Genomic DNA, 16,355 nt, shown 5'->3' with positions numbered 1-16,355 from the left:
GATTTGTGAATTTATTGAACGGCTTAGGTAGTTGTTTGAAGTTAAATTTGTTCTGGCTTTTTAAAAACATTTCTGTTGTGTAAATGTTTGTTCATTTCATTTTTACTTGTTGATTTATTGAATTTTGTTCACTGATCTTAAACAAGCATTTCAAGATAGCCAGTGTGGTCCATTGTGTAGTTTGCCTTTGTTCATTTTTGAACTACAGTCAGTGCTTGAAGTCGGCCGGTACAATACAGGCAGTTCTACATTTGACTTCTTTGTGTACAGTGAGGTTTTCTTTCGCACTGTCACTTGTCACAAGCTGCAGTTACTCTTTTCTGCCCTCCTTACATCAACTTATTCATAATGGCCCTAAATAAACTATGTTACCCAGAATGCACTATGTGTTTCCATTCTCCTCTGTCTGCTTTTCCCTGTCAACAGCTAGTTTTCATTAACTTTACCCAAACAATACAATAATGTCGGTCTGGCTCAAAAAGGGCACAAAGAGAATATGAACTTAGACAATGATACAACAAAGCTTTAAAAGTCAAATCCTTTCCAACCAAATGCAGGCTGGACCACCAGACCACTAATCAGAAGGAATGACTTTAAGAAATGACACCATAATCACTTGTGGAAAAATCTATTGACTTTGTATTTCAGGACTGCAGTTGACTGTTTTGAATGGGAGTATAATGGAGCCAGAGGGTTTTGGAGGTTTTGTTAGTAAACAAAATGCTGACTTCCTGTATTTCTTTCAAATTAAAAGCCTTCTTACGTTTCATACACAGACCACCCATATTTTAGCCTTTTGACATGGTCTTGCTCCTCTATAACGGAAATGGTTGTACCCTCAATTCAATAACTTCACGTTGTAAACATCAGCAGTATCTCCTGGTATCTTAGAAATTCTAAATTAAACGCTTGATGATTTTCTGCTATTGGCCGAAGCACAGACGTGCATTTATTTATTTGCACTTCAAGCAGTGACTATGGTTCAAATAAATTACAGTTCTTTAGTTAATATTTCAGGAATTTATAGCTGCTGCAGCTCCTGTTGGAGCCATTCAGTGCCAGCATTAGCACAGAAGGAAATTGTGAAGCTGCTCCCTGTGACTTTGTTTAAATTTTTAAGTTTAACAACAACCTTTGTCCTTGTTATTATGAAAGGAAACGACCAAGACTTAGCTTACCCTGTAATGAGGATACACAACAAGTTTTCATTGTCTTTTTACTTCAAATTACACACAATTTCTCACACAATGCATGCTGGGAAGTCTGCTAATAGTTTTCAGAACAACTGGTGTTTGTAAGATCTGCATTAAGTTGAAATCAATAAAAACTTTCATAATTGTATTAAGTTAATGGTGGCTTAAAGTGCACAAGATAATTTTATACTGTATTACATAATCAATGGCAGCCCTGAAAATGATGAGATGGCAGGCAGTAATTAAATTTACATGAAATACAGTACATGTGCTGAAACATGAGAAGATGAATGGTGTAATCCTTGGCCAATAATAAGAACATTTTCTGTTTTTCTTTTAGTCAAATCGGAACACCTGAAATCCTTAAAAAGTCAGTACCATCTTATCAAAAGTGAATATTGATTTAATTTAAAATGCACTGATTATGTGCAAAACTGAAGTATCGATCCCACATTGATGAAGGTCAGCGGATAGTCATGAATGTCACTGTCACATGCAGGGTCCCTGATGGGAATAAGACCTTTTAACCATCAATGTAAGTGCCCTACACATTTACCAGAGCAGCACGGTGTCTTTTACTATTGTTCCTTGTCTACAAATAATGCATTGGGTGCAGGAAACACTGCGGGCAGGACTGGAAGATCTCAGTGTTGTCACTCCAAGGGGGCTGGATATGCACATGTGCTCCTCAAGCTTGGACACGGTAAGTCAAGGTGACAACTTTCAGTTACAAACAGATCACATGATGAAGAGTGGCACTTTGGATGGCATGCCTGATGTTGTAAGTCTCTTACCCAGCAGACATCATTTGGCCAATTTGCTTTGTTTTCTATCAAGGCAAATGCGCAGTCAACACACACAGGGCAAAAAACCCAAGGGTGGGCACATGATATAAGGTTCACATCCCTCCAGTGCAGACAAATCACTGACGAGAACAACCACTATATAGATAGACTGGACTTGCAGGGGTTGGGTGGGAGGGGGGTTAGAAGAGAGAGAGGAAGAGAGAGAGGGAGAGGGAGAGAGCGTTATGGTGAAGTCAATGTTTGTCGTCGAACTCCAGCAAATATGAGGATGGAAAGATAATGGTCCATGCTGAGCAGGATGACTGAGCCTCTGCAACTATCAATTTGCGCCCTTTTATGATGCATTCTGACAAAACCATACCTGAAGCTGATAGAGTCTGGACAGAGAGGAACAAAGGATCGCACGTTTTTTTTGTTTTTTGTTTTTTTTTGTTTTTTTGGGGGGGTAGGGATATGTCCAACCATTTTTCACACCATCCAGATTTATTGAAGATGGGTTACTGAGTCCAGTTTAACATCTTACTCAAATGACTGGATCAAACATCTCCACGGAGGAATTACTGGAGAGTTCTGTGCGCGCGGAGATGCCGTAGCTCCACACGAACCGTGACAGATTTGAGTACTTTTATGGAAATTGCTTGGAAAATTCAGCTCAGCTGAGAAACATACGGACAGCAATAATACCACACCACACACACAGAGAGAGGAGCCAGCGCCGGTGATCTGTGTGTCTCTGCAATAAGTGGCTGATAAAAAGCAATAAATTGTCTAAAATAAATACAGTCATCCGGTTGTGCGCCATGGGCGATGAGGCGTCAAACTTCAGGAGAAACAGCAGGACCGGTCTATCACCAAAACCCAGGACTGGTGAGGATCACGGCAGAATGGAGATTCTGGGATAAACTAAAACTGATCACCACCGAGAACAATGAGATTAATGATTTTTGGATGACTTGTCAGCACTGTGACAGTTTTTGATGTTATTCAGCAAACAAGATTCAGATCTGGGCTGTGCTGGACTTGGTCACTTTGATTTGTTCGCTCAGAGATCAAGTGGCAGAGAGGGATATGAAACGTTTTGTTTTGTGCTTGAGATAAACGAATACAGCCATATTATTTAGCCTAATCAATAAGTTCAAAAGGGATCTATATATTTTTTTGCACTATGATGGAACCACCACCATGTTCGAAGAAGAGCCTGTCCCTGTCGCTCCCGGTTCCCCGGGAAGGACAGGCGACTCTGAAGCCTCCGCAGCATCTTTGGAGACAACCCCGGACCCCGATCAAAATCAAACACCGGGGTTACTCCGACACCGACCGGCATCACCACCGGCACATGGAGCGGTCGGACGCCGTGGATACGAGCGACCGACCAGGACTAAAAAAGTCTCGGATGTCCTGGCCATCCTCTTTCCACGGGACCACAAACACATCCATCGGAAATTGTGTCGGGAATAAACGGTAGGCGAGAGAGGGGTGTGCATTCCAAACATCCCAATAATAGCCCATGACAGCCCCCAAGGCATATGCGTAAACGGGGGAGGGGTGGGGGCATTTTAATGAGTGCGTAATAACGCAGTGTGCCTGAAGGGTTAACTGATATGGAGCACTTTCTATCGGGAGGCGGGACGCGTGGGTTTTCGGTGCCGATGCGTTATGCGTCTTTGGATAGACTGTGTCAGATGGGTATGAAGCGCAAACCAGTCCGCCCACTCGAAACGCAGGATCCGCATCTGTAAATACCAGTAACATTTTAAAAGCGTCCACATGCTACATGGAGCAGTTGATAAGTAACACGAGGCACAGTGGCTTTAATGGCACCAAAGGTCTGGTAGGTGCGTTCATGCGTGCAGGACAGATATTGCCACTGTGCGCACTCCAGGCCTTAATGAGCTTGTTTTCAGAGGGTGGTTTGGGGCTCAGTGGGCGTTAGAGCAAAAGTGCACTGCTGAAGTACCCCTTAGTATGGCAGTCTCTATATCCAAGAAAATTCTGACCTCTGACCCCCTGTTGTAGTGAATGGGGGGTTAAAAAAAGTCTCTGGTAAGAATAAGATGTGACAAAGTTATGCAGTACCTGGACTGGTGTCACAGCACTGTCACACAGATGGTTTCAGACAGCATCTAATTGGCACACATGGCTGCCCTCCGATGATGTATGACAGTAAAATATTCACTGATTAGGGAGAGGACGCTGACCAACACTGGAGACAAAACACAGCAGGATTATACAATACTTAAACTCCACCAGCTAACAACTTAAATCAAATCCCATGGTGCATGTTAAATAAGAAGATTAGATTAAAGGCATTTCATTAAGTGACTCATGGAAGGATACAATTTTGATGCGATTACTTTGTCCTTCCTCAACAATTGCTCCATTTATCCTCTTAGATAAGACACTGAATGCAGGTTGTTTGTTTACTGTTATCAGCTTCTTTTCCATAAAGCAAGGTACATTTTCAACATCCGAGATTTTACAGGCTGTTCAGCATGGGTTAGAGTTTGGTCAGAGCTAGTTTCTGTGACTCATTTTTGCTCTTCTTGTCTCTGTGATCGATTGACTGTCAGAGAGAGAAAGTCAAGGCCTTCTGTGTTGGTTTTCAGTTTAGTTCCACTCTATCCTTTGTGTGACCTGAAATCCCCCGTCTTACAAGTGAAAGTGTTAGTTCCGACTCGCTTTATTATCCCCCTCAGCTCCTCCCAGACACCGATGAAGCCCAAATGAACTCCTACCACAAATAAAACACCTTAAACAAGGTGATTGTTAGACTAATAGCACATCCCTGAAAGTGGTGGGTCTTTAGGGGACTGTGGAGTTCCATTATTTTTCTTTTACTCCTGTTATTATTTGTTTTCTCTCTCTTTTTTTTATTTTTTTTTATTTTTAATGCTACAGACGGCCTTCCCGGCAGGCCCCTGGGAGAAGGGCCAACTCCAGCTGACTGGAGGAAGGGCTGATTTGTATTTTAGTCCCCAGGACACGCTCTGAGGCAGTCCAATCTTTAGTGCATTGGGACTGACTCTGCCTGCCCTTCTCCTTCTGTGGGCGGCAAACCATGAGAGGGCAGAGAGAGAATGGGAGAGAGATAATTCGATTCCAACAAGCTCCGTTCTGAGGGCACACCAAGCTGGCTCCAACTGTGTGTGTGTGTGTGTGTGTGTGTGTGTGTGTGTGTGTGTGTGTGTGTGTACCTTAGCACATCCGTGAGGTGATGTGTACGGTCTGTGGGTGTTTGTGCTACACACTGGTCAGGAGGCAGGCTGGAAGGAGGAATGGAGGCTGGTAGATAAATCTTGTGTGTCATGAGTTGTGGTGAAATGCAGCTCGTGCCATATGTGTGTTGTGCGTGTGCGTGGAGGTATTTATGTGTGGGCTGTGCACAGGTTTGTGTCTGACCCGTAGCCCGTATGGTTTGCGATAGGCCCTGTTTTACCCCGTTTCATATCAATGGGAGGCAGGTGGGGGGATTTGTGCAGAGTTGTTATTATTTTTTTTTAGTCTTTTTCACATATTATAGCAACCGCAAATTCTGCTTCTTCCATATAACGGTTGCTTCGAGCAGATGCCTCATCTCTACTCTGTATTTATCAGGCTTTATGAACATCTATGTTGATCCGGCAGCTCTGTGTGTTTTTTACCTCAAGGCTAACTTGCGTTGAGTCTAGCCTATGGAAGGCAGCTTCGTGCACATCTGCTTGCACTACTCTGAAAGCTCTTATTTACATGCATACAATGTCTGGAAATCTTCCTCTTGGCCCTAATGGCAAAATACAGACAAGAACCAGGAGTTACACCTAAATTCAACATATATTGACAATGTTTTTGAGACTCACTTGGGATTGCTCAACAAACATTGGTCTCTTACAGTTTTGAGCCACTGAATATTCTGATGTTTTCTTTAAAATATAAATTCAAATTTTTTTTTTTTTTTTTTTTTTTTTTGCTTTGTACCAACATGTTTTTAGTATTATAATGACAAATGTAATGAGATGAGTTTTATTAGCTCTGGAACATTGAGTGACTTTGTTGCAGAGATGAAAAACGAATTGGTCTTTGATTGGTTACGCACTGATTGACCCACTGGATGACCTTTAGTGTCTCAAAGAAACAGCCCGTTCAGTCACTGAAGAATTGGTCAAGACCTCATTTAGAGGTTTGAAAGATCAATCAGCCCCACAGCTGCTGGTGAAATTGTTTAGGACAAGGTTCAGAGAAGTGTAACGGTAACGGATACGCTCGCTTTTAAAAAAAAAATGAAGCACTCCCAGCAGTCACCAGTCCAGGGACGGGTAGTATACTGGGGGGAATCTGGGTGTTGTTTTGTGTGAAGAATCACTGTCTGCAGCTGTTTTCACTTTTCTGTTTTCGTGTCTATGTTGTATCCAACAAAATGGCAGTCTTAGTGGCAATCAGCTTCCCTCCCCAAGAGTGTCAGTTTGCCTCCTCTTCACATCCCCGATGTCTTTTGTTCGACCGTCTTGTCAGCTCTTTTGTCAGAGGATGTTAATATGAGCCTATCAGTCATCAGGTCCCATGCCCAATACGCTCTGGGAAGTTCCTACACGAAAATGAATGACACTGAACAGAGTAACAGCTCTTCCTGCAATTCTGTTGCTATGGTTACTTGTTTTGTGCATTTGTAGAATAGATTTCATTTACCCAAAAAAGGCAAAGCCTACAGGCACTTGATGGGCTTGACTGTATAATTTGTCAGTAAGTAGCAGATCCCACTGGATATGCATCATGACTTGTATGCTTATAAGGTGAAAAAAGGGGAAATTAATGCACCTCTGCTGAAGAGCTGAAGTCTTCGGATAGTTTAATCACAGCAACAGAGCCGGCATCCCGTTCAGTCCTCTGCAACAATTTCAAACCAAAGCCTCAATCATGTATTCAACCACCACATCATGCATTCTCTCTTCACCATTTTATTTGTATTTTTTTAAAAATTTTTTATCGAGCTTGGGATCAAGGGCTGATTTGTAAACTGGAGCTGCTCTTTTCCGTGCCTGTCTGGCTGGCTGCCATAATAATTTAGCTCATAATGAGGTACAGCTCCAGTTAATTATGACAACATCTGTATTTTGTTGTTGATCATACATTTCCATTTCTAACACTTGCGAAACAAGTTCAACTTGAAAAAAAAAATCAGGAATTTTCCCATACATTTTTTTTGCATTAAGTAACAGACCTCTTATCTCATTTGTGTAATGGAACCATCTGTTTAAGCTACAGCTTGTGCTCTACTGTGAATACGTTGTGCCTTCTCACTACTCTCAGCGCTAATTAGTATCTGGAGGCAGTTCAGTGCTCACTATTGGTTGGCTGAGGCAGATCCCATAGACCTCAGGTAAAATCCCTCTGAGACGTTTTAGCAACGACACCAAACAGGTTGTTTGCTTGAACGGAGCGTACACAGGCTTCGTCCAAGGTCTCCTCTTTGTGTCTGTTCTCTGCTCACCACTTTGTCTGACTGTAAGCTCTCACAGACACTCAGGCCGCTCGTATTCACATTAAGCACAGTCGGTTTGCCTCGTGAATCGACTGGAAACCTTGGCATCTTTGCATTTTAATTAATTTCACACTGAATCCTTTTAAAGTGGTGACACAGTAGTTATTTGTTTTTTTTGTTTTTGACAAGTGTGGATGGGCACAGATCCCAGAGGAGAGGAGACAAAGTGAGCCACGGCATCAAAAATTCCAAGTTGCACAACAAGTCCACCTGTTACCCATAATTATCTCCCTGCTTAGTGCAGCTAGTCTGTTCACATTTTGTCTGTAACCCCCCCCCCCCCCCCCCTCCTCACCATCCTTATTCCCTTTTCGTTTCATGTTAATGTCCGTTAAATCCCCTTTGTGGAACTTTTCCTGTCAGTTTCTTATACGACACTGTCCCCTGCCTCTCTCAGGATGTTTATTGTGATCATGATAAGCGTCATGCTGACCAATTTTTTTATTTCGTCTTATCTCATAATATTGTTTGAATCAGTCTTTTGTCCATTAAAATGACAGTCTCTGATTGCTGCGTTCCTCTCTTTTTGATCCTCAATCCTCTCAGTGCATCATTTCACCTCAGAGTTAATGGGGAGTGTTGATTTCATCTCTATTTCTGTTCTCCGCTTTGTCTTCCTATTGTGTTGCCCGTCGCGCTGGTTCCCTGTAGCTTCTGAGATTCTTTCTGATAGCCTTGTTCTTGCTTACAGCGGCATTAAGCACACTATCATAAATCTATCATTTCATCCCACTCTCCCTCTCTTCTGCAATGTCTCTCCCCCCTTGAAGCCATATCTGAATCTCAAACCTTCACATCCCAGTGGTGAAATGAGCTGCCCACCACTGACAATGTGCAGTGCCTCATCTCTTCCTATATTCTTCTCCTTACAGCTATTTTACGCTGATGTAATTGTTCAGTCTTCATGCTCCAGTCGTTTCTTGAAAAATCATGAATTTCAAGGGCAGAGGAGACGCAAACACTCAATGGCTGGAAATCAGCTGCCATTAGAGGAGTTCAAATAGAGCTAAGCATCAAAGGGAAGTCTATCTGAAGGAAAAACAGTTAATAATTATGCCGTGAGATGAAAACACACACACACACACACACACACCTCTATGAACCATCCTGCGTGAATCAAGAATCCCCTTTTCCCTGGACTTATTTTTGCTCTGACATGAAGCTTTTTAGTACTAGTAATAGCAATTTATTCCTCGAGCCCATAGGCGCCATGGGGAACCAAAAGGAAAAACCTTTTTAGCGTAATGAAGTCGCCCACTTCAAACCAAGAAAAAGGTCTTTGTGGCTGAGACATGGGAGAATTTAAATGTCAAAATGTGCAGTGTATTCAATTTCAAAAATAAGTGGTAGGCTTTCACCTCTCTGCCTGATAGAAAGCTCGTTCTGTAGATTTCCCGAGAAGGTGGACTTGTACACAAGGATATCGGGTCCATGCTGTGCCCCAGAAGGGGACACAGACCACGTTCATTCAGGAACAGCTGTCTGTCTGTGATGCTGTGACGCCACATAGAGGGCGACTGCACCCCCCTCCCGGCTGAAACTTGCTTTAGGCTGCCGTCTTAGCATAGATCTGTCTGAGTGACTGGACTGACAATCCCTCTGTCAGCTGTGTGTCAGTGCAGCACGCACACAGTGGAGCAGAGGGAACAAATAGCATAAACCTGTCAAGCAGAGCACCGTGTCAAACTAATGTGAGGTATGTCAGGGAAAGCACAGAGGAAGTCGAGTTTGAATCAAGAGCTCACAACAAATCAGAGCGGAGAGGGGTGAAGGAGAGCACCTGGAGACCACACTTGGCACTCGTAGACTCCCATGAGGACGGCGTGCTCGTTCGACTTCGCGCTCATGCCAGTGTCTCATCTGAGGTATCACTTCCAGACCTCCTGCCGAAGGACAGTGTTCTTGCCCAAACTTGCTGGCAGCCTTACTGGATGATTATGAAAGAGTGTCAGTCCTGTTTAGAGTAGAGAGACAGATGGCATTCATCGTGGCTAACCATGTCACAGACTCACTTACTGTACATTGTGGCCTGGTCCCAATAAATCTGACCAATGCTTTGTTCAGACCTTCATTTTTAGTCTATTTACAGCATTAATTATACTCGTATATGTCGCCGACATATCGCTATTATTATTGACAGATATAGACTGCACATGGGACAGAAACACAGCAAGAAATGGTTCATTTTTGCTTGATTCTTGGTCTGCCTCAGCCCCACTCTTACTGTGAGCTTGGGAGGAAAAATAGCAAAGACAACAAATAATATTTGGTTACTATAAAACCATAACAGCACGAGAGCCTGCTAAACTTGCCACTAAATATTTCACAGTGTGCTAATTAAGAAAACAATCGACAGATACTCTGTGTCATTGGAGCTGTCCTTGTGTCTTGTAATCAGTGGAGGAAGAAGTGTGCTGATACTTAAGTAAAAGAAGCAAAACCACAAAGTTAATATATGTCATTACAAGTAAAAATCCTGCAATCAAAATGAAGAAAACTTACAACAGCAGTGTCAATAAGTGTTAAAATATATATATATATATATATATATATATATATATATCTTTGGAAGAATGGCTCTTGTGAGTGTGAATGCTGCAAAATTATTCTATTGTGTGTTCATTTGCAAGCAGCATTTACGGTTTGATATTTGATATAATACAGGGTACACTGAAATAAGTTAAACAATGCTGATGTGTTTTTTTTTTCTCACTTCAATAGCTGAAAATGATTAGTTTGTTCACATTAAATGAAACTTTCTAATTTATTTTATGAAATATGGCCTTTTAGAAATTTCAATAAAACATAAACTGGCAGTGGGACATACATTTAATCAACGTCAAATATTTTGTGTGATCTATTACCTTAATTTTTCGAAGCGATTCAACATTCTTGTTTTTTTTCCAGTGTAGTTTAATCTATATTACATTATTTCTATTATTATTTTATGAAAAGAGCTAATGTTTTTAAGGTAAAATTTTAATGTGTCAAATGTTACTAGTTTTTTCAGGCTGTAGAGGAGCGTGCCAACGTGTCCTCTATTCTAAGATAGAAGATTTTATTTGTTAAATACGTTCCTTTACATTTTTCCAAAATGTACAACAAACAAATGCTTAAAGTGCAGCTTTCAATGTGTATCTTTGTCAATTCATACATATGTATGGTTCAGTGCATGTAACCACACTGCAGTGTATTCATACTGTATGTTGCAGCAGATATGATGATGCCAGCTGGGGCTTGTGTTTAGGAACCCACTGCACGGGTTTAGTTCCTGTCTCAGTTGACGCACAATCATTTTTTACTGCCACTAAAACAGAATGATTCAGGCACCCATGAAAATGGAGCAGATGCAATAGGTTCTGAGGAACACATATAAATATATATATATAAAAATAACACCGGCAATCTGTGCAGCTGCAACAAGGTTTGTGGGAACACTTGAGAATTTTACATAATGCATGAAGCAGCTTATGATTTATAGCGGACGGAAGGTGTGGTAGAGCTGATGCACACCTTAGTTTCCTGTTAGAAAAAGAGCCACTGTTCTGGCTCCTGACCTCTGTTAGATCAAGTGTGAGCATAACCTGTCTTGTCAGAGCATTTCTTTTAGGTCATGTTCATGTTCACACATTAAAAAGCAACATTCAGGCTGTTGGAGGGTAGAGAATGAAAAAAAAAATAAAAAAAAATATGGCCTAAGGGTTCAGGGTGGTATTTTCATTTGATGCTAGTTTTCAGTTTGAGTTGTAGATGTGTCGCAGACTGCATGCTTTTTTCTTCTTGAGTGAGGTCCGCAGCAGTTTTATTTCGTAACATCCTCTTTATACTTCACACCCTGACTGGACAGGATTTTCAAATAATGCTGATGCTGGCTGGGAGGTGTATTTTACCCCAAACAAAGACAAAGTAATTAAGACCAGTGAGGCATTAGCCCTCTCTCTCTCTCATTTTTGTTGCGGATGTTTGTGTATCAGGGGGTTATTGTGTGATTACTTGTGTGGTTTGGGGGTTTTGTTGTGAGAAGTTTCCTTGAAGGAGATCAGAATTGGGTCTTCTCTCACTCCCTGCAGCTTTTCTCCCTCTAGCGTCTCACTTTTGTTGTTGGCTTTTATTCAGGAAGAACTTGAAAGGTTTCTTGTGCAATCCTCATAACTGACCGTGCCCGGCAAAAGTTTCAGTATCCCTCAGCAAGGGTGCCTAATCCCCACTTGTGTTTGCATCAGCATAGTCTAAAGTCTTAGAAAGGAACCTATAAAATCAGCTGGATTCAACCAGTGAAACATTTAGGTTTATTCGCAGCAGCAGTAGAAGTAGACGTACGGGTTGCCCCCATGCATAGACGCTGCATGTTTGAACAGACAACCCCCTTAACCCATTCCTGTGCGTCAAACAGGTGGGACGAGAGAAGCCAACCGGGAAGAGGGTGTGAAGATAAGGAGAGCGGAGAGGAACACGGGGTAAATTTGGCAAACGAGGAATCACGCTATGCGTCTGGAGAATAGAAGATGAGGGCGGCTGTCTTCACAGATCGCAGGCAATTGTAAATTTTGTCACATCAAATTTGATGCAAGACCTGTCTGCGATTGGTTGTGTCCCTTGCCACTCAAGGCCGCAGTTGCACAAGCCGAGAGATGTTATGTACTTGAACGCCAGCCTTTCTCTCTCTCTCTCTCAGGGTGCTATAAATAGGGGGTGAGAAGCCTCAGGCTCTCAGTGTAATGAGATTAAACCAAACCAGCCTCAGCTCCCAGTGTTTTATTGAGGTTTATTTCAGTTTCCATTCTGTGTTTCAATATGTATAAGGAAGATATTGAGTGTGGCTGCTTCTGCGTGTGAGACAGAGTCCATGCAAGAGCATTCGGTTGTCCATCCATATGCGTTTGCGTGTGTGTGTGTGTGTGTGTGTGTGTGTGTGGAAAGGCAGAAACAGCGTGAGAGATAACGTGAAAGACTTATGTTTGTAATGTCCTCATTTTGCACCCTGCAGGGCATTGCACATCTCGTGAAGATGTGCTCATCATGATGGTAAAGTGTTTGTCACCAGAACGCTTTACTGTCACGGAGCTTCAACCGCTGGCTTGAAATCGTCGTGAACTCCCCACTTTGCTTTCTGACTTTTCCAGCACTTTCCGTACCGCGCATGTGAAGCCTGTCTGTTGCCACCAGTGGAAAAGTGATAGTTAACCGCGGCGTGCCAGGCTTGTGCATGGCTTTTGTTGAATCCCGATTTGTGAAAGGCAGACAGAAAGCCACACTGCCACAGCTATTGTGGCTGAAAGTCTGTGTGCGAGCATGTGCTCGTCTGCATGCCTTTGTGAGACGGAAAGTGTCTGGGGACATGCAGAGTGGGAGACATCCATTCTGTTTGGACATACTGCTGATTCTCACAGCCCATATTCCCCAACTCTGACGTTTTGGAACGGTCTTCTCGACTCTGACTGCTTTTTTTTTTCTACCACCACGCACAGGCCTCATTACCCAATCACAGCTTCTTCCTCCATCATTTTCCCATCAGTTAGGGAGCACATGGCTCCCCAGGTTGACTCGACTCTCTGCTTACTCATCTCCTGCTTCTGTTCCCATTAGCAGGAGAACATAACATTATCATCTGCACCTCTGAGACTCATCAAAATGACACATTGATAAGTGGTCAATGAGAGAAATAGACAAATGGAGAAGGGGATGAAAAAAGACAGCAGGAGCGATGCATCTTTCCATAACTCGCTGACAACTAAATAAATCCACCTCTTCCAGTTTTGTTGCTGTCTTTTAGGTGTTATTTAGCAACATCAATGCAGCAACCTACCGGATGCCTCTGGTACGAGCAGATTCAGACAGCAGAGCGTATAGGTTAGTGAGCAGGACTTTTGGTGAGGTTGCCACCACAGTGCGACAGAATAAAGTCAGACAGGCAAGGTCAAGCTGCCGGCGTGATGCGATGTGAGGGAAAGAAGTGGAAACAGAAAGGGCGCATTTCAATTTGGGGACCACAAGTTTAAAATTATAGTGCTTATGCTTTCAAAAAAAAAAAAAGAAAGAAAAAAAGGAGAACGTGGTACAAGAGGGCAGTGAATGACATGAGAACAAAAGATTGACTCATCAAACAAGAATGTCGCATTCGCTGCCCCACTGCAAAGCAATGGCCCTGAGGCAGTTTCACGACACATGAATCTGCACGGATAAAACCGCTTTCTCCTCACTAATGATATCTAACTGCTATCCAGGATAATCATGTTGATGTTCTTATTGTTCTCTTGCTAACATGATTCTCCCAGGTAACGCCTGATATTATCATCATTACAGCGCTATAATTGGACTAGTTTCTCTTAATTGTCCTCGTTAAATTTATGGCATTTTTTATCTCCACAGATTTAATTTACCTGAATTTAATTCATATTCTTAGGGTATAATCCTTACAAATATAATTTTTGCAGTATGAATTAATAATAATATTATTAGAAACTGAATAATTTATATCTGCATGATTATTTTTTTAATATTTAATATCAGATTTTTTTTTTTTTGCCATCTCAGTGGTCTGTGGATGTCAGTTTCAGTTGGTTCGTCTGCTGCTTTGGTTTAGTATCACAACAAAGCATAAAGTGCACCAATCAGTCCACTCGAGGATATGATGTCAGTGGCATGTTTTGCTTTGCCTGGGCATGAAAAGTAAGCTGCTTTATAGGTTTGGCAACAAAAAACTATTTGGTTAGGTTTAGGGGGGAAAAAAATAAATAAATCATGGTTTGGGTTTATTAATAAATAAATATAGGTAAGCAATTACATTTGTGGCATACTGTATGTAAATTACGTAAATCAAATACGTTATATAATTAATTTACGTATGTTACCTAAAGGAAATTTACAGTGACTTTTGCTCTCTCACGGACTCGACCAGGTCAACCAAGTAAAACTTCTGTTTGTCTTGCTAACTTTTTCTTTCTTTGTACTTTGTCACATGACTTCCATCACATGTCCTCCTTCTACATCAATATCTACATTGCATTGTAGGGAAATTTTGTAAAGAGGTTCATGGTCTCTAAAGGATAAATCCCTCTGATCCATGACATTTCCTTTTGCACCACCACAGGAGGTGTAGTGCTGCGCCAGAATGACACCACCACTTTTTTTCTTTTCTCCAAGTGGAAAAATAAATCCAGTTGAAACTCTGCACATATTTTAAGTGCTTGAAGATCCAATTCTTTCTAAAGCGTATGTCAAGCAAGAAAGCTAATAAAAACAACTGGAAAGGTCACAGTTGTCATATTTGAGGAGGAGTATTGATTGATTGATTGACGTAAACTCACAGTGTTGCTTTTTTCCGCTACCGTTTGCCCTGTTAAAGTTACTTCAATACGCATTAATACAAACACAAAACTTCCTGTATTCCTGTGAAGGAACAGTGGTTGCACGACCTTAGACACAAGCCACAATATAAACGTCCATGCCCCCCCAACGCTTGTGCGTCTCTGGTGCGCTGCGGTACTTCGACAAAAAGCCCCCCAGCTTTGACCATGAGGTTGTAGTTCAGACTGACAATATCTTGACAATATATTCAAATTTACGTAGATCGAAGGTAAATCGCGATCCCCTAATTTTGATGTCAGAATTTGAGATTGTCCAAATAAATTTCTGACCAAATGCCTGCAAGTCACTTCTAGTCACAGCAGTACTATGGAGCTCCTTTCCAACTGTTAGCATGCTCTGCTAAATTAGGATGGTGAGCATAAAAACTAGACTAGAGTCGAAAAATTCCCTTCGGGATGGGTCGCGAACATAACAGGGCTGAAAGGAGAGGAAATATTGGACACGCTAACGGCTAACGTGTTTGCAGATCACCATTCAAAGCGTAAATGTCAGTGTTGTGTTCTCAGCTGGTCTCTGCCGGCTCCAGGCAGCTGAAAACCCGACTACTGCAGCTGTGTGGGAAACGCTTATAAAAGAGGAGTGGTGTGATGGAAAAGTGTGATTTCTTTTGACTGCATATTTAAAAGAAATCAGCCACCTATAGCACGACCACTGGAGTTGAATATGAAGGACAATACATTGGAAAAAAAAATACAAGCGGGCAAGAAAATTATTGGTGCACTCGCTTTTTGTTAGTGCGTTAAAGGACAATTCAGAGCATCAAGCTAAATGGACCTTTTCAATGTGTGTTCAAATCAACCTTGTGCGCTTTCTCACTCGGCTGCACCCTGCCCAGCATTTGTTTTTGCACCACATTATATCAGTAATTATCCACCATTCCAGGGTAATACACAGCCAACCATCTTTGTGCTGGAGACTATTTATAACGACTTAGATGCCAAGACTGCTTATTAGTCGGCAGTTCATTTCTAAATTGGATTCAATATGGCGGTATTTGAAAATACAGAAATGATATGGAGATTTCTAGACCACGACACCCACAATGATTGATAGATAGATTGATAGGTGGATGGATGGATGGATGGATGGATGGATGGATGGATGGATTCTTACATGAGCGTGATTAGAGTGGCAGAGCGAGTAAAAACACAGATGGAGGAAAAGATAGTGAGATGGTGAGGAGGAACAGAGCCACAGTGACACAAAGGTAGCTCTGGATGAGTCACACTTCTCTCTTCTCTCTCTCTCTCTCTCTCTCGCCTTCTCCCTCTCTCTCTCTTTTCATCACTCCAGTCTGGATTAAAATAAAAGAGGCCCAGCAGCCCCAGCCTGCAGAGAGGGAGTTACGCACTCCATCTCAGAGATAGGGAGATGTGCTAAAAATACCACTCCTTGTGTGGGTTTGTTGGGGAGCGAGGGGGGCAACAGTATGGGGAGGGAGGTTTATGGATTTGGTTGTATAGTAGAGCGCTA

The 16,355-nt window shown here is 42.1% G+C and overlaps 1 protein-coding gene across 1 annotated transcript in view; it reads left to right on the top strand.

The window, feature by feature from the left end:
- Window positions 1-2,257: 2,257 nt before the first annotated feature.
- Window positions 2,258-16,355, top strand: part of pde4a (phosphodiesterase 4A, cAMP-specific) — a 41,262-nt gene continuing 27,164 nt past the window's right edge. The window contains exon 1 of the mRNA XM_069148815.1: window positions 2,258-3,460. Within this exon, the coding sequence (XP_069004916.1) occupies window positions 3,165-3,460 (296 nt within the window). The 5' untranslated portion in view covers window positions 2,258-3,164. The remainder of the gene's footprint in view (window positions 3,461-16,355) is intronic.

This window comes from Embiotoca jacksoni, unplaced genomic scaffold (assembly GCF_022577435.1).
Source record: "Embiotoca jacksoni isolate LCO1_2020_lvr unplaced genomic scaffold, fEmbJac1.0.p SCAF_15, whole genome shotgun sequence".
Lineage (NCBI taxonomy): Eukaryota > Metazoa > Chordata > Actinopteri > Embiotocidae > Embiotoca > Embiotoca jacksoni.
Note: the sequence above shows the minus strand (reverse complement) of the source record. Positions and strands in the feature narration are given on the sequence as shown.